At 40.8% G+C, this 24,665-nt stretch overlaps 2 protein-coding genes and 1 long non-coding RNA gene across 5 annotated transcripts; 1 reads left to right on the top strand and 2 right to left on the bottom strand.

Annotated features, from left to right (window-relative positions):
• The first annotated feature begins 180 nt into the window (after nt 1–180).
• Nucleotides 181–2,723, top strand: LOC100124203. The gene is made up of 3 exons (XM_016981308.3): nt 181–926; nt 1,302–1,469; nt 1,548–2,723. Exons 1-3 carry the CDS (start codon nt 864–866, stop codon nt 1,560–1,562), a joined length of 246 nt encoding a protein of 81 aa, XP_016836797.1. The 5' UTR covers nt 181–863; the 3' UTR covers nt 1,563–2,723.
• A 90-nt stretch (nt 2,724–2,813) lies between these two features.
• LOC100678876 (tricalbin-1) lies at nt 2,814–23,863 on the bottom strand. Of its 3 annotated transcripts, none has more exons than XM_008217675.4 (19): nt 16,746–17,002; nt 11,824–12,038; nt 9,806–10,056; nt 9,642–9,727; nt 9,368–9,563; nt 8,665–9,035; nt 8,351–8,576; nt 7,996–8,147; nt 7,736–7,830; nt 7,490–7,663; nt 6,743–6,940; nt 6,390–6,659; nt 6,144–6,317; nt 5,805–6,069; nt 5,480–5,700; nt 5,170–5,395; nt 4,960–5,080; nt 4,663–4,877; nt 2,814–4,410 (listed from the first exon to the last, which is right to left on the bottom strand). In XM_008217675.4, exons 1-19 carry the CDS (start codon nt 16,804–16,806, stop codon nt 4,259–4,261), a joined length of 3,669 nt encoding a protein of 1,222 aa, XP_008215897.2. In that variant the 5' UTR covers nt 16,807–17,002; the 3' UTR covers nt 2,814–4,258. The 3 variants fall into 3 exon arrangements, with proteins under 3 accessions (XP_008215897.2, XP_031788339.1, XP_016836795.1); XM_031932479.1 differs by lacking the exon at nt 16,746–17,002 and adding an exon at nt 23,571–23,863 and having other exon boundaries at nt 4,259–4,410; XM_016981306.3 differs by lacking the exon at nt 16,746–17,002 and adding an exon at nt 15,398–15,513 and having other exon boundaries at nt 4,259–4,410.
• On the bottom strand, nt 13,704–15,170 carry LOC103317849. Its single transcript, XR_513046.4, has 3 exons — nt 14,718–15,170; nt 14,303–14,515; nt 13,704–14,126 (listed from the first exon to the last, which is right to left on the bottom strand). It is a non-coding gene; the product is annotated as an uncharacterized LOC103317849 (long non-coding RNA).
• Nucleotides 23,864–24,665: the final 802 nt, after the last annotated feature.

The raw sequence follows: 24,665 nt of genomic DNA, 5'->3' as shown, positions 1-24,665 counted from the left end.
AGGGAACGACGCGAAATGTTTCCCCTTCCACGACTTCAGCGACCAATCAAACTCGAGGCGAGGTTATAAAAAGGCGGCATTGACTTCTTAACGCATCATTTGCTCTTTACTAGTCGGCAGTCCAGAAGACAAGGAAAGAGGCCAACAACTATTTACCAAATAAGAACTAGTAATAATTTATTTAAAGCTGACGCGAGATGAACCAAGATTTTAAGACGATTTGCAACTTATATTTTCAAAGCTCTGCGACGATGATCAAGGAGCTGAACATAAGCTGCTCTGATTTTTTTCCAACGGCCCTTTTCAAGGCCAGGAATAATCTTTCACGGAACAACTATTTGATATGTTGTATATCTTCGTTTAAAAAAGTTTTAGATTTTCTGTTAATGCTTTTATCGTTAAAGGCTTATTAGTATAGCGATTGCCATTATGCAAATCTGAATCATTTTTTTCCCACCTTACTAATCTAAATCATAAGTAGACATTTGTCATATTGTACACTGCGCACATTATACGTACGTATGTATATATAGGTGTGCTGCTGTTGGGTATTAGCATAGCTATAGATATACATCTACAGTCTAATGAACCAAAAACAGTGCCAGTTGGCGATCAACCGTGCATCAGCTGTGATAGTTTACAAAGAAATATACCTTTAATTTATTTTTAACTCTTTAATTACTTGTGTTGAGTGTAGAAAAGATATTGTGGTTTTGCTGTGAAATACGTATCAGTTTGTTTTTCTGTAGCAACTAACTGCAATTTGCTTATGACTTTGACACTTAGTAACGTCAACACTGGACTGTGATTTGGATATACGCTTTTTTTATTAATAGTTGATAGCAAATTTTGAAAATTTTACAATGGGAAATTTATTAGACTGCTGTAAGGGTTCTTCATCATACGAAGACATCACTCCTGATCGTGTAAGAAATTTTGCTTTAAGGTTATGTTGCTATGAGTAATGAGGATTTTATCAATAAATCTGCAATTTCTGTATATTTTTGATGAACTAAGAAATTGAAGTTTATGATGATTTAGAGTAAAAAATTTATTGATCTACCTTTTCTCGTTAGACAATAAAAAAGTATCATTAATATCTTATTTGTGCGAAACTCATTTTCTTCAAAATGATTTTATTGTTGAAAAATTTGATTTCCTTGTCTATTAGTTAGTTATTATTTTAAATTTTGCAATTCGCAGTTGATAATAGTTGGCAAGTTTGAAAACAGATTCTTTATAGCATTTATAAACACTCGTTAACTAAATAAATCATGGTCTTACAATTTACATGCATTTAGGATACAATTCGACAACAGCAAGCAGAAGCAGCTGAGAGACGTCTAGCTGAACAAGAAAAAAGAGGAATTGGAAATGTAAATGCTGTAAAAAGACAACAAAAGTTAGCTGAAGAGCGAGAAAAGAGAGAAAATGAAGCAGGAAATTTAAATAACCAAGCAGGACTTAAGGTATTTTTAAATATGTATAAAGATAAATAAACAAACATACTCATTGCTGTATACTAAAATATTTATTATTTTTTGTAGTGGCAAATGAATTAAATGTCTATTCCAAAATGTTGGAAATGGTAAATGTCCAAGAACACTATTTGCAGAATAATTTCTACACGTTAAATAATAATTATCTCTAACAAGATAATTTCTGTCTCACTATCAATATGTATATTTTGTTATAGAAATATGTGACTCTCGCGTGATTTATTCACAACTTGTAAAGGTCTTTGAAGCGACTGTTTGAAAAAAATTGAAAAAGACAAATTGGCATTGAAAATACTGTACACAATTCTATATTTGTTATACAATATTTTGATAGTTCACTTACTTAATTTATGTAGTATTTTGGTACGGTATGATTGAATTTTCAATACCTTTCACAACACTAAAGGTGTGAAAAATATCTCCTATTGTTAACGAATAGAATGTTTGTTGTCTAAAATTATTGGTTTGTTACATTGCTAAACTAATACGTTACAGTACAAATATTTATTATGAATGAATCTTCATATATCAGTTTATCAAAGTAGATTATTAAACATAAAACAAAAATTTAACTTTAAATTAATATATGCAGAAAGGTATATGCAACAAACAGCTTAATTATTTTATATGTATGTCATTGAATCGTATTCCAGATGTAAAGTTTTAGCTACTGTTGAATATTAAAGTATTTATATTTTAATTTTTGTTAGCACTGCATTAAAATTTTTATTATACGTAGAAAATTATGTGAGTTGTTTGTTAATTATTAGAAAATATGAATCTAGTCTCGAAAAATGAAATCCACATCTATGATACCTTTAAATAGAAATGTAATATTAGCAAGAATTTTATAAATGTCTACAAGACTTTAAAAATTTACTATCAGTGTTGAACATTTACATAAAAAGGCATAATAAAGACTTTTCATAAAATTATGTAATACACATCGAAAAGCCGTATCCCAAGGCTATAAATCTATACAATGTTTAATTTCAAAACTATTTTATTTAAAGCAAATAAAATTGTGAAAAGTTACAATAACTTTCTTAATTATGCATTCACTTAGTCACCAGATAATGCACGATTTCATAAAAATGTACCGTCTTGAAAATTTTACAGGTTTATAGTATTTTTGTGTATGTATAATATATACTTTTATGCGGATTTGTTATATAATATACTTTATGAGATTTATAAATAAATCTTGAACATTCCATAAAAAAAGATGCTAGTATTATTTTATAAATCCTTTGTATCACATGCAAAAAACTGTAGCTCTTAAGAAAAAGGAATTAATAATAAAAATCAATAAAATTTGTATTGTAAAAAATTTGTTAATGTCTCGTGGACATTAAAATTTATTATTGCATCGTAAAAGTTTTATACATAGAAATACATTAATTAAACTAATTTAATGAATATAGTATACCTGGTGAACAACAAAAGCCTGCAACAAGGCTCTATATACTTACGTATTTATTTCTGTTGCATAAGGCAGTCTCATTTAATATTAAAAGTGCTTGGTGATGAACATATAACATTATCAAAAGTTATTATTTTAATAAGTAATCTTAATCAGGCTTTAATACTTTATGTATGTGTATTTGTATATATGCATTTTGTTTGCTCGTCTGATGCTAAATTTTTTGTAGCTTTTGAACTGTAGAATTAACGTTATATTTTCTTTTCTCTTTGTTAAATTGTATTTATATTATTATATATATCATATATTTACCAATATTTTAATACTTTTTATTCGTTTATTCTAATAAAAATAAATATCTTCATATAATTAATTTCATTATTTGATTTTTTTGTAAAACAAAATTTATGTTGAAGATAAATTTCCATAAAATTATATTGATATTGTTTTAACTGAGCTAATTACTCTATTACTTCTATTATTATACCCACAGTGATTATACATTGTATTCTTATTACAATTTTTTAAATAGATCTTCAGTTTTCATTAACATGAATCATATTTCTTACATCTAATACTAAATATTTGCGCTATTTTTAAATATAGCAAAGTAGAAAAATATCAAAGATTACTATTCTGTATACTTTAATTTCATAATAGACTTAAGGAGATGTCAACATCCAGCCCGGTCCCCTGTAATTTGTATTTTCAAATTTTTACATAGACTTAATGTCTGATTAACATTTGCTTTTGATAAAATGATTCATTAAACTTAACACTATGGCGCTACATACTTCATTTTTAAGCTTTATTCGAAAAGTAATACGTAATAAAAAGCAGTGTTTTTAGCTGACATCCCCTTGAATTCATTGCATTTTCTAGAAAATGATACGAGTCACAATCACAAAGAATAATATGGAATGTTTAGACAATCGATTTCTATATAATATTATATACTGTGTATACGCAATGCATAATTATAATCCAATATTTCTATTGCAGTCTACTTATATATTAGGATTTTCAATTTTAATTTTCATTTTTTGTACATACATTATTTTAACATTACCATATTCGAAAATTCTCTTAGTATTTTCTCAGGTACTGTCACCTTTTTATAAGAAGCTGCCAAAATCAACTCGCTTATCAGGAGGAAAATGTCCACAACATAGTGTAATGTTTTTAACCAGCCTTACTCAATTATTGCAAACGTCAACGCATTATTTACAATAAAAAAATCTACCGATACCTTATATAAATATTTAAGAGAGATTCAATAAAGAACTGCATGTTTAATGTACAAAGTCAGAATTTTTCAAGCTTTGGCAACGTCCACTTAAATCTTTCCGATGCGGTGCACCGACCACGATCTGAAGAGTTTCTTCGTTGATCGTTTGATCTCACGACCGTGGGCTATTTGAATTTCCATAGACGCACCATTATTCAGGGCAAGCCATGTGCGCACTTCATTTGTCGCTGACGATGTACCTGTAACAAATATTGAAGTAATGTCTAATTCGCTCATTCAATCTGACAGTATTACAATGAAAAATGTGTATATGTAATCTATTTATAGGACTCGTTAAGCAAAAAGTATTCAAAAATTACTTATCGATACTTTGTGCACAAAGCTCAGGTTTGCACTTAGTGTGCCAAAACAGCGTATGCTAAATTACATTTTGCACACGTCGTGTTGAACAATACGGTCTGATACAGGTGCAATTACCTGCAGGGTCTTACCTAAAAGCTCATGCAGACTGATTCGCCGACTGGCCAACAATTCTTTGCTAGCACTGCGAATCTCAAAGACGAGCATTGCCTGTCGTGGAACGGAGTCGTGGTCGAGTTGGAAATCGATACAAAATTGAGGATTAGGCATTGCGGGCAGTAATCGCGACTTTGCGATGGTTTTTCCTCCGGTCACCGACATTGTCATCTTCTCCGGACTCGTGCAACTAAAAAAATCATATCAAACAAATTCTGTATTATATTCGTAATGTCTCCAAAGTAATGGTAATAGTTTTAGAGAAAACTTACTTCTGGAATTTAACGCGGCAGTAGAGCTGAGCGATGTGAGCTACGTGAAGACCTTGCGCTTGGAGTACCTTTCCTTCGACTCCCGAGTATTTTTCTCTCATGCCATTCATAAGTTTAAGCTCTATAGGATTGAAAAGGCGAGTAGTTATTATTTGAAAGAAAAGATAAATCTTAGAGTGACGATAACGCAATTCAATAACTATAACGCACCACTGGGTCTAAGCCTCAACTTGGGACTAGGCTGTCGGACTCTGGATAACATGTCCGGCTGAGAGACAGCGTGCGACAAACACGAGTTCTGCAGTAGTTCCGTTGCGTCGGCCTCGCCCGCGCCACGAGGCTCGAGGCTCAGGGTCACGCCTTTGTTGGGATCGCACTTGCTGTCTTCGATGTTTACTTCCGAACGAAATCTTCGCAACTTCAACCCTCGTTTCATCTGTAACGAAAATTTTAAAATCATGTCTGTACTTGAAACAATGTGGCATGAAATAGTATAATATCGTATTAGTGAAATCTATACCTTCTGTTTCATCATTCGAAAGCTATTGTACTGTGGTATTTTTTTCCCAAAGCTCTGATCCGGACTGGGAGTTAGATCGTGATGGCTCGCTGCCATTTTCAACTTGGGATCGTCAGTCTCGTCAACGCACTCGATTTGCTCTCCATTCTTCTTACAGCTCCACTGATTATTGGCGGACATATGATTTTCCTCATACTCTTTGGCTTTTGCAAGTACTTTTCCTATTGCGAAAGAAGTACACAATCATTGTTCACTTGTTCTTTTATTTTTCGCATGACAAAATCATATTGCATTGAAAATTTCTCATTTGCGACTCGAGACTTACCCGCGTTGTTTGCATTTCGCACATTGATCGACGGCGAAGATTGTGCCGAACGATTTTGTGGAACTGTAGGCGGTTTGATCAAAGTTACGGTTCTGGGCGGTGGAGGAGGTGGAACAACGGGTTCCAGGTGCAGCCTCATCCTGGATTTTTCCATTGACGGTCTTCGGATGATACTCGCGGTTGCTGTCTGCACTGGGATGTCTTGGGACTCACTGGGTCTGGTCGAGGCTTCGCTGACAGTACTTGTAGCATAAGTACTTTGAGTCTGATAAAAAAAGGGAATCAATTTCAGTACTCGGAAAGACAACGAGTGAAATCTTTTGGCACGACATTCATTACCTCGCATTCTTCTGACAAAACTTTGACTTTAAGTTCAATAGAGCCAGATTTTGTACCGCGAAGAGTGAACCAGTAGGACTGATCGGTATTCGACAGTCTTCGAATTTCCTCCAGAGTTAATGACACTTTACCAAGATAATCTTTCATACCGAAAGTGTCGTGATCCCATAACACCTGTCGATACCAAAATGATGTCATATGTTTGTAATTAGTTAAAGGTAAAATTTAAAATCAAATAAAACTCACCACATCCAGAGTTTCACCGCTGCGCGGCAGCCCCATAATGGAGCTTTCGTCCCAGCACGGATTTAACGTTTTCTTCTTGACGCTGCTTTTGTACTTGGTTTCGTTGTTCAATCTGAGCTCGCAGAATGGATCGCTGAATCCATTTAGGTCCTTGGCTACGAGGTCCTTAGCTCGGAGTAAGGTGACCTCCATCAGACCACTACCCGTCGACAACAAGCTCGACACGTCCGAAGCCGCTGTGTCGATGTCCCGATGTGTTAGCAGCAACTTCTGTGATCAAGGACGTTTGCATTTAGCCTTTTATGAGCTATATTCTCACTTGATGAGGTATTCGTGCAATAAGCTATACTGACCGCTTGCTGCATCCAAGGAAGACTGTTCCTTTTGGTTTTCGGCTCGTCTTCGACCGCAACTTGGTTGACGCTGTTGCGCCGGCTCGGCGATACTTGCTGAACACCGCGGACCGGATGAAACAGTACTGATACTGTCATCGTTGACAAACCATTCGATCCACTCAGCGTCAGTTCTTTGCGCACTATCCATTTCATTCCCTGTGATTAAAGATTGAAATTTAAATGAAAATCAGTTTTAACGTTGAAATATTTTAAGTTAATTTAAACAACCAGGAAGCACTAACGCACATGTATAAAGATACACACACGCACACACAACAAACGTCGCATTCTGACAAGCTGCGAGCGATTAACAATAAATTACACGTTGAAGCACGAATTGGAAAGCAGTTTAAGCTGACACCGGACACCGGCCCTGTAACCGTAACTCGCCAGGATATCGAGTCGCGGCGAATCCATCAAGCGTAATGAAAACCGGAATGCTATCGATATATCAGCCGCGCGGTATAAGCTCGAAGCCTTAAAGAAGTTCCCGAGGACTTTGGCACGAAACTATATCGGCATGCAGCCGGATGCATTCGTCTTATCGCATCGTCGTTAACGACTCGCGCGGCGCGTAAGACAGAAGGATGGCTGCGGATAAAAATCGGGGAATCGTATATCGGCTTTTTTTCGACGACTAATTTATTAAGTTGGTTTTGAATTAGATGGTTCGAAAGAGAGCATGAGGATATAGATTATACCAACCGGGGATAGAGACAACATGGCTAGGCCCAGCATGTCGGTATCGGCCATCTTCGAGATGTTCCAGGAGTAAATGACAAAGCTCAAGGACACCTGCGTGTAATCCTGGACGAGGAATTCCGCGCGAGACTCCCAACGTGGTGAGTTGGTACTGCGAACGTAATGAGTCGTTTTTACCTGAAATTTCAGAGGGAACGTGATAAAATAAATTTAATTATGGTTTTTAATTCAGAACACGATGCTATTTACCTTTTTGCGATTATTGAAGAGTAAACAGTACGGATTGCACTGCGACGTGTCGCTATTGAGATTCTCTGCCGAATGGATGTACACCACGAGAACACCTATAAAACAAGGACAATAAGAAAAATCAGCATTAACTCGAGCATATTGAAATAGAGAAAAGGTAATTTATCAACGAGATTTCAGTAGCTGTCGATTAAGCGCATACTTTTCGTTGCGCAAAAAGAGCGCGAAAACGAGAATATACAGGAAGGGGAAAAAATTACCGGAGGAATGCGAGTCCATAGAGTCGGTAAGGCTCGGCTGCGGCGCGTCTGGCTCAAGAGTAGGCAGCGGCGCGTACTCCAGTCTCGCGTTTATGCTCGGAATGTTCATACTGCTGCGGGACGGCTTCTTCTGCTGCAGCACTGTTTCCACTCTGTTAACAGTTTTGTCGTTTTAACTTTGTTCTGCTCGGTTGCGGGGATTCTTTGGAAAAAATCATTATTGACGCTTCGGGAATCTCGAGGACTTCACTCGAGCGCATAACTCTTGAACTTGTAGCGATTTCACGAACTCTTGCAGGATATTTTTAATAACTAAAGAAATAAAAGCTGTACATATTGTAATTCTTGCACTCACACTTGAGAATTCTCCCAGTTGTAGACGCCCAGGACAAGTTCGAATTGGGCAAGGGTGATGGTACTGACGAGCCGCTTGGCTTTGAGCTTGATGAGGATGCGCTCGTTGTCAAGTGCTCCAACCAAGAAGGAGACGTCCTCGTTCCAGGTCGGGCTTAGCTGTGAGGTAACGCGACGCTGATCGCCGATCGTCACCACCAGCCATCGGACCTCGTCGCTGGTATTTGCTGGAAATCAAGCGAATTTGCAAATCGTTACAACTCGAAAATATCAAACATAATACAAGAATAAAAGTCAATTTTCAAAAAATAATACCAAGCGAAGCAGCGCACTGGGCCAAGGAGACAGTGAGCACACCCTGCGGTGTGCTGGCAGCCAAGCAATCAAACCCGGGTCCAGGTCGCTCCTGGGCTCTCAAATCAAGCTCGAGGTGTCCCGGATCGACGAGCCAACTGGCGAGTGCGTCGGAGACGACGGCGTGTATCCAGGTCTTGAGCAATGGCACTTCCATCATCTGGACACTGCGCAGCAGTCGGACGCTGAACCAGACGTCCGGCTTCTCGACGAAGCTCAGAGAGAGGTGACTTGCGTGTGGGAACGGTGCGTTTGCGTCTAGGGTTAACGAGGCCAAAATCGTCCCCGAGATCGAAAGCTTCTCCACGGCTAGATCCATGTCCATACCGACTCTGAGAGGATGGTTCAGTGTTAAATTTTCTTTTAAATATTGTTTTCCTATTTTAAAACTCTAACTTCTTTCTCCACGTAACAAAATTTTTCTTAAAACAACAGCAAACGCGATAAGCAATAAGCCCTCATCCAGCTCGCAAATCCTCTCTCGCTCGATTTGCATGTGAAAAGGGCGACGCGAGTCTGCGGGCATTGTCTGTCGCTCCAAATCAAAGCCCCCGCACGCGGAGCAAAGACAATACTTAAAAAGCAGAGAGAGAGAGAGAGAGAGAGAGAGAGAGAGAGAGAGAGAGAGAGAGCTGTAATCCCCTCGGCAAAAAGGAAGACTCACCCCTTGCCGAAGAGCCTAGTGGCGATGAGCATGCGAAACTGTTCGCAATCGAGATTGAGATCGGCCTCGATGCAGAGCCTCGTCGAGCGGCTACCGCCGAGGGCCGACTCGTCGTCCCCGTTGTACTCGAGGGTTCTTATCCTCGTGACGCAGGGCGTCTGCTCGCCCAGTGTCAGCTCTCGTAGTTCCAGCGAGCCTGAGAATAATTTTTTTCGTTTGCTCGTTAGTTTCTTTTTTTTTCAGAGTTGCGATGACTGAAGGGGCTGTTTCTCACCTAAAATCGCTGGTTTCGCCTCGTTTAACAGAGGCTCCAGTCTCTCCTTCGCCTGGGAGAAGATACTCGCCGCGCTGAACCTCCACCTGCGAAATTCATCAAAACGTTTCCGTACAGTCCAGGAGCTTATGAAAGAAAATCAATAGAAATTATTGTATACCGACCACTTGTTGATGAGAAGACTGAGCCACTCTGCTGTTTCGTCCTTGTAGAGCGCGCGCCTCCTGCGCAGCCTCGCGAGCTCCTGCTGCAAAGCCGTCTGCAGGAGGCGCGATATCCGAGCTTTGGTCATCGTGCCGGTGAACGCCAAGATGAGCATAAGCCAGGCTAGTGATAAACCGGCTACGCCTACGATCCAAGCTACTGTTACGCTTAGACCGAGATACAAAGCACCGCGTAGGGCCTCGGTGTCGCGCTGGAATTGGAATTTTTTTCATTTTATTTTGAGATCGAACACTAATTGTAATCTATTGTTTGATTTAAATGTCGCTTCTGCTTTTAACATTTTACTCTCGTTGTAAGGAAGAGGAATATTCAGTTCGCGTGATTATTTAAACTTATCTCTGACTCTGACTGTTCACCGGGAGACCAGTATTTTTCTCCGTTACGTCCGTTAGTGATAAAAAGGAAATTAACTCCCGGCTGCCAAGTACTTAGAAGCCAGTCTAAAAGTGTACCACAATGACGTCACTCGGCTCAACGCTACATAGTGGTATAGCTATTACGCGGTTCTCACCCTATACGTGTGTGCTTGTAATATTATGCTACTACAGCTTTCATCCTCGTGCAGTCTTACGATAGCGCTTGAGACAACACAAGCTTTTAAAAACAAAATTACATAGAAGCCAGGTGAAAAAATCCGATAAGGAATATTTCCTTGGGGACAGTTGCAGAAGAATCCGAGCTATAACGAGGCAAGTCGACAAGGAAGTGATTCGCTTATACGAATTTCTTTTGCATAATAAAGTATATGCTCGAACCAAAAACTCGAAGAAGACGTTATGCGAAGGTCGACGATTATTCTTTGCTATACCTATTAATCATTCAACGACTTCATATACTTAACGAATTACACGTGTAAAAGATAAAGTTCAAATATACCCAAATCTCACCCATCAACTTCTACAAAGCAAATACCCTCCCGCAATCCTGACCCCATACAACATTCAATTTTCCCGACCGCAATAAACATATCGCTGCAATAGAACCGCATCGGGTCAGCAAGGCATATCGATACCCGCACGTGTATATGAATAATACCTATAGACAGCACACGAGGTATTAAGTCCAGTTCGAATTCAAGATGTAGGACACGGGCTCACGCAATGTTGCGTGCGAAGCTGAATGCAAAAGTGGGGTCCTCGGAATCTGAAATCAGGCAGCTCGTCTTACGGGCGAGCGAGCTGACGTCAGAAACACTAGCGTCAACAACCTTGCGAGGGATGTATCGATCTGTTTTGTGAAAATTTTTGCCGGTCTCCTGTACTATCATGCTTCCTTTTCTCCTGATTAGACATGCATTGGATACGTGATTACGTAGGTATTACAAGTTAAAGTAGAAACACTTGACGGCGGTATACGCAGCAGGGTTGAAAGAAGTCTAAGCATAAAGTTCAGCCATGAATTTTTTTCGCAAACAGGGTACTTCTGATATATCAAGGCTCCCAATCCAATCATCGTCACAGACACTATATCGATAGCCGACTCACCCGATCGTAATAGCATTTTCCCCCCTTTTCAATTCCTCCGCACGTATTATTAGTGTGTGTGTGCGTCGATATGTTGCAAGTACGTATATACTCATTGAGCTCCAAGAATAGCTCCGAGTCTACGATTCCACGCCGTTGATTAGTCTTATTTTTAACCTCATCGAGGCACGAGGCTGATAAAAAAATAATATACAGATGTTCCACTTTCGTATGAGTCACGTCAATTCGCCCTGATTATGGCTTTCCAGTTTATCGCGCCGCCAGAGCTTTCGATACAAATGCGCGTGTACGAATGGTATATCGCAATGTTGATCGCGTCGAAGCTCGAGCTAGTTTTACTGTAAAAAGCTGGAACATTAGCTGCCCTCTGCGTCAGCGACGTAATGGGGGGTTATTATCGAACGATTTATTAACACGACTCTCAACGTGTGCAGCAAAAAATAAAACGAAGGAATCCACAATTGCGCACGCACCAGTGATTTCTGGGCGACAGCGGTGGCGAACTCATCGTCGGCGGCTGGATCGTCGGGGATCATTCTGTTGGCTGGACCCGGCAGGACACCGTCAAGTACGCCGCCGTTGCACTGGCCGGGAAACTCGGCAGCGATCGACCGGATGGTCGCCGCTGTTCCGGCGCTCGGCGACGGCTGCGAACCCACTGGACTGTTCGGTCCGCTATCCCTCTTCCCTGGAACGTGAAAAATTTTGAAGATTATTACAAGGAAACGCAAAAGTTTGTGTATTTGTTTAAAAATATATGAGGTTGATATTAGGCGACAGTGTCGACATCGACATTACTTTTCATAAGACCTCTGCAATGTGCACAAGGAAACGTATGGCAATCGAGAGAACGACAGAATTGTTAATACGCAAGTGCACGTCATAGTTGTAATCGACGGTGTATATTATCCTTTCTCTAGAAGCAATTGCGTTAATGAGTAGTAATTTAATAGTAATTTAATAGGGAGGGTGCATACCGTAGTACCTGATTAATGAACTAAGGAAAGAGGGCTAATAAGATAAACCTGCCTGATATACGTCAATGAAATGAGCATCTGCTTTGTTACTGTACGTTATTATTACAGCGTACATAAAACGCTTCCCTATTGTATAGACGATTGACTTTTTGTTTTCAAACCAATAATACTCAATGCGTATGACATAGCTCTGTAACATGAGGCAACGCGTATGCTTATTTTAAAAATCGATAAAGACATCCTGCAATTGTACATAGTTTTTTTGCGATGATGAAGCTGGACTGACCCCATTTTTACTATGCTCACAGTGTTTTATCCATCACATCGAAATGATAAATCCGTCTTTTATCACTTTAACCATCGCCACATCGTCAATTGACTCAACCCAGAAAATCGAAAATTGCACAATAAACAGTCCATTTTTCCTACAAATTCCAAAGCACACAAAACATTCATATATTCATACAACACCACTCCATTAACCACCAGCATAACTCCTGCACATTCCTCGGCTGAAAAAAACCTCAGCGTCGCGCTAAACAATCGTCAAAGACGCCAAATCTATCCAGAGCAAGACACACCGGAAACCGTCGTCATATCCAACACAAAAGCACCAAGTCTCACGCGAGGATTCCGGAAGTGCTAATACGCGCGGCTAACAATTAATTCCACGCTGGCGCCCTCGACCTTTTCTTCGTAGTGTTGAGCGAGTTGCGTATAGCTTAGCATGCGATATAGCGAAGTTGCATCGATTAGGCTCGAAGGACGCGTGAATCCTCGGGATGCATCGTTTAAGGTTTTTTTTTTTATTCAAAAGTTTTTGCAGTTTTTATTGCGTGGTTGCAGGTGTGAAACTAGAGTTGAACAACCGGGAAATTTTATGTGGGCAACGCTTTGCTGATGAGATAGTTAACACTTGGAAAGTACGAGGAAATTGCTTTGGAAATAAATGTTTGCAAGTGCTCGTTGGAAAACAGTAAAACTACTTTGTTGTGGGTATAAGTTGCGACTTTGATTATAGTTACTGTTCGTCGGTCATCTTTCAACAATTCTTTTTCTCGCAAATATCTTTTATAACGTAAGTGAGAATGTGGGTCGCGTTTCTTCAAAAATTTACTACTTAAAAAGTCCGAGCTCTTCCGGGCGACTATAGAGATTCGAGGAAGCATCGCGTGACTCGAAAAGTGCGAGTATCGCGCACTGGCCAAAGTGTTTTATTACGATGTTTCGCCGAGAGATATTGCCTCGGCGATAGCGATTTCGCAATAAAATTAAGTTCCGAGCTTCTCGAATATCGACTGCATGCCCTTGTGCACTTTCTCTAGAAATGTGCTATTTTTTTCATGTGATTTATCCATGTATGTGTGATATTATCGATTTGGATGCGCTTGCACGCTTGTATGCAATCTTTTTTGAGAGTAAAATTTGGAAATGGGATAGCAATAATTATTCGCTCTCAATTATCAAGATATAAATGCCTTTAATTTTATGAGATTTAACTAAATGATTTCTCTCTGCAGCTGAAGCGTTTGTGTGCCTTTTTCTCTTGTACATTCTTTGCAGCCAGTGGCAAGCTTCTTCTTTCAGAAAATTTGTAAGAATAGTAACATCGACGTCATGGTCTAAAAACTGATCTCCTAATTTAACATCTTGGACATCTTCGATTTCTAAATAATATTCACTCATCGATAAAGATTAATATTTTTTTTAGAAACTTGAAGCCACTTTAGCATCGTTATCGCTTGATAGGATAAGCTTAAGGCTGAAGTTTCGTCTTTGTCCATGTAAACAAGCTGATTCTAAAAAAAAATGATCATTAGAATTATGAACTATAAGTGACAAAGTAAATACGATTATAATAAATAAACTTAAGATTTTTAATGTCATTTAGATACTAAATTTTAATTATTAGCTACTGTGGACGCGTTTTTTATTTTAACTCTTAGATATCACAATAAAATAGTCGTGAACTAACCTTGATAATTTTATAACCTTTACATTTTTCTGGAATCGTCAAGAATTTACCGATTGCCAAGCTTCTTCCATTATATCGTCAATCAAATTCGATCCAAAACGTAAAATTTCAAATTTTTTCTTAACAATCACATCAAAGAGCTTTAATTTATTCGAAATTTCCAATTTATGCTCGTCTAGTAGAATCAAATGGTTGTTTTCTATCGCCCAACAACTATTGATAAACAAATTAAGTACTTGCAGTCTCGAATGAAGAAGTACAGTAAGTTCGTTTAAATTAATATTTCACGCGAATATTAAGTATTTTTCTACTTATGTGCATATGTATACAATGGAATTTCGAGAATTTGAATTTGCGTGAAATTTCAGTTTGAACAAACTGTATTAAAATATAATATAAATATTGATATAAAAACCTTATGTGCTCTAGTATACTGTCTTTGCGGCTATAACTAAAATTTCGTAAATGAAGGATTTCTTCACAGGATGGAGCTGTCGAAAAGACTTCTTTAAATATTTTCCTTAAAAATTCAGATGTCAGATTTTCCGGGATATTGTCATGTTCAAACAAAACACTTATCAGCTTCTGATATTTCAGAGTGAACAGTCTTTTTAGGCATCTTCATGAAGACAAAATTCAAATTTCAATATGAAATATGAAGATTATTTTGACATACACCACTGATATCAACTTGGCAAATGGGCTTCATTTGTTTGTTAGCATTCAAATGAACAAGCACTATACAAACAACTGAAGATTACCAAAGTGGCTCCAGGAAATAGGAATGACAATCGATGATAATCCTTGGCATCTCAGCATAAACACAAGCGAGTTTTTCTTGCTGTGCTGGAGAATCGCCAGGACAGATATGTAAAGCTTTTGGTCAAAAGCTCCAATGGCTTCAAAGTGCAGTTCAAGGTGATTCGAAAAATTACCGACAATAATCTGAAGCATTAATATAAAAACACAATCAAGTGTTTCATTGTTTCAATAAAAGAACGCAATTCCAGAGCTGTGAAATATTTTCCGGCAAAAGTTTCAACGACTAAAGGATGAATATGCAGTAAAAAATAATCTTTTTTTTTTAAAACTTACAAAAAGTGAGTTTCATATGTCAGCATCAACCAGCTACACCAAACAATCCTTTACACACACTGCGCAGAACTGTTTATACTCAATCAACCGTCAGCGGCACACAAACGCACCAACTTTCACCCTCGCTGTCAGAGCCAGACGAAAGTCAAAAATCCACTCGTTCGACGATGTTCGAGGAAAGTCGCGGCACCGAGAGCTGGAAGGAAAAAAGGCCTGCGCATGACTTATCCTCGCAGCTCTCTCTCTCTCTCTCTCTCTCTCTCTCTCTCTCTCTCTCTCTCTCTCTCTCTCCTACACAAATGCATATCGCGTGCAGTGTGGCACCACGTATGCGAATCCTATCGACCAAACGGAACAGCGGCCTCGTGGAGATGAACGAGCCTCCATTTATCTGGAGCGGTTGTTTTATTTTCTTTCTCCTAAGAAGGAAAAGTGCCTGGGAATGCGGTATGGAGTCTAAGAAAAGAATCTGTTATGTGCGTGTGTATACGTGGTCTTGATTTGGTGAACCGTTGTCATTGTGTTTTCGGCGGGTGTATAGCTATGTGTGCGGAGAATAGAAGCGCTTCCTTCATTTGCATATAGTAGTTCCGAGTTTGAGTGAGCCGACGTCTGCATATGTATGTAGATATATATGCGAAAACTTTTAAGAACTTTATAATTTATCACATACGGTATATCTTCGGACGACTAACTGTTGCTCGTCTCTACTACTGTACGCTAAATGAGTTTGTAAACAAGCTTAAGAGCTGTATATCTGATTGAGTCAAAGTATAAAATATATAGAAAGGGGCGTTAAGATACTTTTTTTAAACATTTGCTTTGCTGACGACCGAGAATAGTCTCCACGTGCGCTGTTAATTTGTTGAATAAATATCAGATTGATAAGGTTGATGTTGTACGTACGCCGCAGGTGCTTATTTACCCTCGATAAAAGCGCGACATTGACCGATGATAAAAATACACAATTTCATAATCGATAAAAAAGAATAAATTGCGCTAAGAGAGTATGTTAAAAAGCGTCAACTTATATCGGCCAAACTCTTTTTGCTTCGTATTTGCAAAAACTTGGAGCGGGTCTCGCACGTATTGCGATTATAAAACGATACAAGAAAAAAAAACTAATTATTATACGAATGTGTCTGATGGCCTGCAAAAAAACACGAGTTAAAAAAATTATCGCAGTTAAAGTATAATCCGTCATACGTCCTTTTCAACTTATTCATTCACACTGGATTTTCTAATATTCCAACAGGTCACATAATAAACAACTTTTTTTCAAGCGGCCCGAAAAGTTCCAATTTCACACTAACTTCCCAAAAACCATCAATCCTAATCAACCCCATACCTTTTTTCAGGGACGGACCGCGTTTCAGGTGTCTCGCCATGAAGCTCGACAGCAGCTGCATCCTCCCAACTTCGAACCACGCACCAGCCACTCTCACTAGTTTTTTTTTTCAAAAACCCGTATCACCAATTCCTCATTATCTCCGAAAAAAAATCCAACGCACAAAAAACACAATCCTGGTATTTCAAGAAGGAAAACAATTTCTCGGCTACGGCCGTGAGCGGCTCTCGCGCGCGTCAAGTGCCGACTGATGGCCTGAAAACTCGACACACTGGATGTGCGGCCGCAAGCTCTGCTGCGGGACGCCTGCGCGCAGGACGTGCCGGTATATAATTTCCGATGCGACGATCGTAGATCAGCAGGAGGCAGTGTCGGTGGTGGTGGTGGTAAGTACACTTTTATCGCTTTACGAGGATCGAGCGCGAATTTTCATGAGCAATTTGGGCCGCGGGTGAAGGTCGAGATTGTGGGTTGCATAGCTGTACATTGTAGAAGGAGTGGAGGGTATGCGATGAGATTTGTATCTGTTTTGGAATGGAGATAGTGTTTGCGATGTTGGTTCGGGTTTTGATTTGATGGGAAAGAAAACAATTGAGGTGCGTGAAATCAGAGCAAATGGCTTTATGGAAGCTATAAAAAAACTCTATACGCGAGGGTGCGCATAATGAAGCAGTATAGTATGTAAATCAATGAGCAGCTTTTTTTACTGCCCTTTCATTTCGAAATGTTTGACATTATTTAAACTTGAAAAAATATATCATAATGAAACTACAACGTCATCCGCGTCGCGAGCGAGAAAACATACTGATTTATTCGAGAAAAACGCTTCCTGTTCCAAGCAATATTTTCCACACACAGGAGCCCGGAAACTAATTCATCCCGTCAGGCTGGTTATAAATTTTAAAAATCCAACAATATTTATATGACAACGGCAATTTTCGAGTTTGACGGCTCGATGCTATCGCTAAATTTATTAACGCACGCGCGACATTTTAAATCTTTGACGCGTACGTATAGCAACGCAGCGTGAAACCGACACTCTTTTGAGTGAAAAAAATCTCTCCGCATACTCGTCAAGTAATTTGTTCTGATCTACACACCTATACCACTAATTTAAGCACAAAAACGTTCCACGAATGCGCTCCCCTTTCGCTCTGGAGCGCAATTATTATTTATTAGCGCTGCAATCTTGATGCATTTTAAAAACGCGATTCGCTGCTGTAACAATTTGCCTCGTCGTGTTCGTACAAAGTAATGGAAAATAATGTGTATGAGGCGAAGATACCGAGAAGCTACTGCTTTTACGCTCGACGTCCGTGTCGGCCGTACATATAGACATACCTCTCCTGTAGATTAATCATCCAACAATATCGAAACTATACACTAATACTATAACAGTAATAAAAAAAAGTGAAAGTTGAAAATTTGAAAAACAAGCCGACACACCAAAACGAGTTATACCCTAGAATCGTCATAGTATACACACGGCATTTCAGGATTATCTCTTATAAAAAACTTATACCACATCAGATCGTCAGCGGCTAACGGCACCGTGCGTGTGCGCGCAACGGTTTGACTCTTCCGAATCTCGCTTCCTTTCTTTTTTTCCCTCTCTCGCCTATCTCTCTAATTTTTCGCCGGGACTTTTTTGTAGGTTTGTGATAATGAGTCTCGCTCGAGAGACGCCGATTGAGCGATTGGAGAGAAAGAGAGCACGCGCGCAGGTGCGAGCGCGGGATTTAAATTGCGATTTAATAGAGCGGGAAATGCGAGAACTATGCTGATGCGCACGTTGGAATTTTTTTTCCATTGTCACGATTTCGTGGTTTCACTTTGAGCGTTTTCATCCGAGAACTGAAAGAAGGTTTAAAAAAAATTGGAGGATAAGTGCTTCTTACTCATGCAAATATTAACAAAACGACAACCCGGAAGCTCGGCTCTCCGAATCGCGATCATGATTTAAACGATCAAGTTATACAACTAAGCCCACGTCCGTCTATTCCCTGCATACCTCTCAAGGTAAGGCTCGTGCATACTTATAGCAGCTGCTACACACCGCGCGCGAGTGCGCCATCAGAGCTCATCGTTAGCGTGAGCGCAAAGTCGCGCGGAATGTCTTAAATAGGCGTTTAACCGGTCAGTCCTGTGTTATTAATGTCCAAACATTTCCCTGACACGAAGAGAGACGTGGACGATCCGGATTGTTTAACTACGCTGTCCTTGAGCCACAGTCTTTTCTCTCGCTCGCGACAATAATTACCTGGTTACAAAAATGTGAAAATTAAAAAAAAATCAAGAACACCATTCAAATTTGCCGCAAACACGCAGGCAGGCAGACAGCGGCGTTACCCTGAAAAGAAAAGCCGTCTCGATGCAGCCGGAGAGCGAGAAAAATCGCGACGAACCGGTAATAGTATAGCTCGGCGACACGCCGCCGCCGGCTGCGGAGACTGATCTCGAGCTCCTGCGCTGCAGCTTGGCAGACTCCTCGAGAGTCAATGGGACAGAGGGAGAGAGGCGTGTACGTATAGCCAAGAGCGTACTTAGCTGCATACGGGCCGAGTGCACTGGACCCTGTGGCCTGTCTCGCGTGTCTGTGTGTGTGTGTGTGTATGACTAGTAGAGACTTGGGGAAAGAAAGTGCATGGAGTTGAGAGACTCTTTGCAGCTGTGCGAGGCCTTATGAAATTTAAATTTTGCGAAAATCTTGTGCTTATCTTGCAGCGGAGACTGCGAGAGCGTCACTGAGAATCGAGACGAAAGGGTTGCTTTGAAGTTGGTGAATTGATAAACTATTGTTTGAATTTTATTAGTATAGGAGATATAATTTAGAAACCCGTCACTTTAGAAAGATTAGAAGTATCAAAACAATCTACAACACTGCCCAAGTGCACAACAGCTCACTTCTCAAAGCAAGCTCTTCCTCTCTCGCGCGCGCAAAACAAACCGCACGAGTACTTAATATCGCTCGCCTGAGAACGTTCCACCATTGATCGAAAGTGCGAAAGGAAAAGCAGCAGCAGCAGCACAGTAGTCGTCGAGGGGGACAGCAGAAGCAGCAGCACCGGGTAAAGAAACGAGAAAATATGCGTGAGAGCCGTAAATATATACAACGCAAGCTCGAAAGAGAGTAAAAGGACTCGCGCGCGGGGGGGGGGGGGGGCGAGTAAAACAGATCGCTCGCCGCGCGTTTTAACGCAGGATATGGAGAACGTATGTATATGTGTGTGTGTGCGTGCAGTGTATATATAGGCATGGGTATATACGCGGCTGCTTTTTGCGCGCGGGAGACGTATCTCTTTCGCGAACGAGTTGGAAGTGCCGAGGAAGGCCGTGGGAATAATCGGGTATACAGGAGACGGTATGGTGAGGTGAATAAGAGGACGATCCTTTGGATATGGAGGGTGACGATTTGATGGATTGGCCAGGAATTGAGGGTGGATTATTTTTTCGCTGTTGTTGGGATTTTTGATTAAATGTAGGTAATGTTCCCTCTGATGGATACGCTTGGGGTTGTTACCTCTTTTTGTTGTTTTGGGGACTTCCTTCGAATTTGCAGACAGAATAAGCTACATACAGAATGAAGTAATTAGAAACGTGCAAGCGTTTGTGAAATCGCGAGCCACTACATGCTTGGATTCCGACGGATTATTTTAATTGTTTGCCTTTTCAGGTCTCTCCTGCTCGCTCTAACGTCTCAATTTAGCCGTCGTAATGAGCAATCATTTCACCATCAGCTTCATCAAGAGACAATTTCGAAAAAGCTCTAACCCTTGGGTCCCTCCACTTAAAAGTAAACAGCTAAAAAACTTTCAAATCAAATGCTAAGCGCTGACACTTCGAACGGAATCCAAACAAACGCACTTTTACCAAAAAGCACACAGAAAACGTCTCTTCTCTCTCGGTCCCCTAATTAGCATTTCTTCCAAGAAACGAGAAAGACATATCTCCTGTCCTGGAACAGTACCTATCCCTATACGAGTCTGACTCACTCACAAACACACGGATACCCGTTCTTGACCTGCGTTTTGCATTTCTTATGCACAGAAAGACATTTCAGGCGCTCTGTGTGTCGCCGTGAGACGATTACTTAATAAGCGCCCACTCGCGAGAGTGCATAGTTGCAGCGGCGGCTTGTTAAAACCGAGTCAACTTTCAATTCCTGTCTTTCATCCTTTCTAGCGGGAGAGAGAAAGAGAGAGACAAGGAGAGAAGCAGCCGTCTTTGATTTCCATAGAGTTTGAGAAATACATTCTCTGTCAAGCTGCAATGGGACGACGATAGGAGTGTTAAGTTTGCATTGTTTTTTTAGTACATGAAATTGTGCAAGCATCTAATACTATTATTAAGTAGACAGTTGTTTTTATAATTAATCGCCGTACCAAAACTGAAAATTTACTAAAGTTTAGAGAAGAAAAGACACATCGTCGTTAAACCAGTCGCAACAACATCTGTCTTCATTCTGACAACAACACAAACCGAGAAAATCGTCAAAGCGCCGAACGTTCGCGCAATCGACGACTTATAAATACAGCGCGACGCGTAGGTGCAATAGTCTCGATAAAGCATCGGGGCTTTAACGATTGTCCCGAAGCTCATACAGCCGTAAAACCTTATAACGCACTCCCACGGGCACATGCTTTTGCATCGACGGCGCGACACACGTGGCCGCGTTCTCTCTCTCTCACTCGCGAAATTAGTATTTACGATGTAGGCTGTATTTCCATTGAATGCTCGCGTATACGAGAGCGCGCGCTGCACTTAGGAAATGTATTATTCATAAATTAAAATCAGCGCGGAACTCGCGAGCTTTCCGGCGTACTTGTGTGTGTGTGTAGCTATATGTGTATGGGATTTTGGATAGTGCAATATGAAACAGGTTTGAATTTTCGAATTTATGATTGAAAAGTGGCTCTCCAAAGAGTCTTTTCACCGTGTCACGTATAACGAAATTCAGTTTGAAAAGGAGGATTTAAAAAAAAGCTTCAAAGGAATTTGAATTGATCAACGTTGCAAAAAAAAGTCACGGCGTAAAGGAGATGCGCAGTCGGGTCGCGCACCATCGAATGAAATAATTCAAAGAGTTTTGATAGCAAAAAAGAGCTGTAAAATTGAACGGTACACTTAGTTTCATACAGTTTCGCGAAGGAGACACAGCTAACGAGACAACTCGCGGAAACGCGCAATAAAACGCCGCGAAAATCACAGCCTACAGCTGGCGCTCAGTGATAATAGAGTAACCAACTCTCTATGCGTCTACTCTATAATAAAAAGCGAGCGGTAACACCCCGAGTGAGAAATCTTGACAAATTGCAGCGCTCAATTATCACGCGAGTGAAAAATTCTCCACGAGTTCAGTCGAAATTTAATTGCCGCGCTCGGAAATTCGTAAGAAGAACCAACGCCGTTAACTTCCGCTTATGGTTATATACCATGGAATATATTTAGAACAGAGCGGAGCACGTGTCTCTCGAGTTTTGGTTATTCATGGGAAATGCCAGATCTCCGAGATATATACACACACACACACACTCCTTCGACTCTCGGCTTGGTAAATAAGCCGCAGGAAGCAATGATTCTCCCGTAGACCTGTATGAATTATGCCCTAACTTTCAACAGCTTGGGAATCCTTTTAATGCACAGAAAACTCTCTCAACGAGAGATATAAAACGACGATTATTTTTAGAAGGATGTGCCGATACTGCAACTGATCGTCGAGCCAGCGAAGCGCGTCTGTACGTGAATGCGGAACGCGAAAAAAGCGTCGCCTGCACCGCGAGAGTTTCTTCTCCCGGCGACGACGGGCTGCAGGAGGAAAGAAACACGAGAGGTGCAGAAGGTGACGAGAATCACGCTGCAGATGTCGAACTTGAGAGCTGCACGCTTGTCTCTGTGTACATATAGATAATTGTGACGCGTTGCGGTTGGTTTATTCTATAGGAGGTAAAGAGAGATGTTGGATATTTTTGTGGTGCTTGGGTTCGTTGACTTTTCGAGAACTACGAGTAAAAAACGAACGCGAACTCTTCGCTTTAACTATCAACAAACGGTACTATACACCCCATGATATCAGACAGTCCCGAAGCGTCGTCTCGTACCGAAAATCATCAACGTGTCCGTAGTATTTATTCAACAGCACTACACAGCCCGAGAAGACGTGAGGAAACTCGTGAATGGACGTTAACGCGAGTCGTATTGTAGTATCCGACGATCCGCACGTGATATTCACAATAAAACGCCGGGGCTCTATACCGCGCGGTTTTGCTCTAAATAAACCTCACAAGTTCGACAAAATAAAGTGTAAGCAATAGGCTCTTCCGAGAATACTTTCCCGGCGGTCAGTCGTTCGGAATTTTAATTTAGCGCTTCACGGTAGCCTGCAGAGAAGAGAAGCGGCTCCTTTTTGCGCGGCGTCGCAAATCGGGGGTGCGAATATACTGAAGCGAAAAAATCAATAGTGTGTTAGCTTCACTATACTACACACGAGCGCACGAGGATGCAAAGCAACAATAGGGGACGTATACGACGTTGGCTATATCTAGTTTAAAAAAAGAACGTGTAAAACGTTTGTGGACTTTTATAGCTGTTGGAAACATTGCTAAACAGTCGTATATCGGCTAGCTAAATTCAGTGCCGAAATTCGACGTTGATGAAAATAAATAAAAAAGCGAATTTATTTGCAAAGCTCCAGTAGATACACGTCGGCGCAACACGTAAAAGTCCGCATTTACCGGCATCCAGAAGCACAACGTAAATGTATACGCATAGCACTCTCGCGCCTCTATGGCGCATTCCAGTGCCTCACTAAAAATCTTCTTCGCTCACCTCTCGTTACTTACTCCTCTCCGGCTCTTCCCGGTAAGACAGCAGCAGCGGCAACAGCGTCAAAACTAAATCCCCGATTCCCTCAGAGTATCATCCTCTCGGACAGCGCTGCACAACAACAAACACAAGCGTCCCGCGAACACATAACACCTGCTGCACGTTCTCCAGGTGCTATCTCCGCTCCGCGTCTTATATATATATATATATATATATATATATATAAACAACGACAACAACACTGTATAGGAGCAAACACACTCGGGTAAACAAGTGTATATATGCAGACGGAAGAGTGCTACAAGCTATGCGCGTGACGCCGCCGCGCGCGCGGTATAACTGACCTGCCGCAGGAGCTGCACTAGCGAGCGCAGCGCTAGAGAGAGTCTGCGGAACAGAACCTTTCCGCCATCTGCCGCCGCGAGTTTGTGTGTGTGCGTGATGTTGTAGGTTGTACACGTATATATAGATTCGCTCTCCGTGCAACCTTATTTTCTCCCATTTTTTTACAGTTCCGCGAGAGAGAAACTCTCCTCTCCGTGTTGCTGCTGCTCCAGCCCCTCTCCGAGCGCGCGGCGTGTCGTATATTGCTTCTGTGTGCATGTGTGTGTGTGTTTTGCCCTTTCTCCTGAACACGCGTCGGCATGAGTATCTCTCTCTCTCTCTCTCTCTCGCTTCTTTTAGAAAGAGGGCTTCCCCTGTATATGCTATGGTGTGTATATGCAACGTACACACTTGGGTATGCGCCTTGGGTACGGGATAGGATATGCGACTGATATCGCGGGTTCACGGGGGTTCAGCGCTCGAAGCTGTTTTGATTGACTTTCTTGCAATTACATGCATATAGGTACCGCGTTTTAAAAAATCGTTGCCTTTTTCTTCGACTTATTTGCTGTCGATGCGGGAGATGGATTATTAGGGTGAAAGCGAGAGACGCGATTAGGTTCGGTTGTATGCAGTATCGAGATACTTTATAATGCGATCACGATCGCGATTTCCGATTGCCGATGATGGTGAACGGAGTGGAGAACAATCTTTTAAGGGGATAGAGCGATTTTACTCTTTTGCTCTGACATTGTTTTTGTGGAAAGAAGGTTC

This window comes from Nasonia vitripennis, chromosome 5 (assembly GCF_009193385.2).
Source record: "Nasonia vitripennis strain AsymCx chromosome 5, Nvit_psr_1.1, whole genome shotgun sequence".
Classification (NCBI taxonomy): Eukaryota; Metazoa; Arthropoda; class Insecta; order Hymenoptera; family Pteromalidae; genus Nasonia; species Nasonia vitripennis.
The sequence above is the reverse complement of the archived record's forward strand: the minus strand, read 5'-3'. Positions and strand labels throughout refer to the sequence as shown.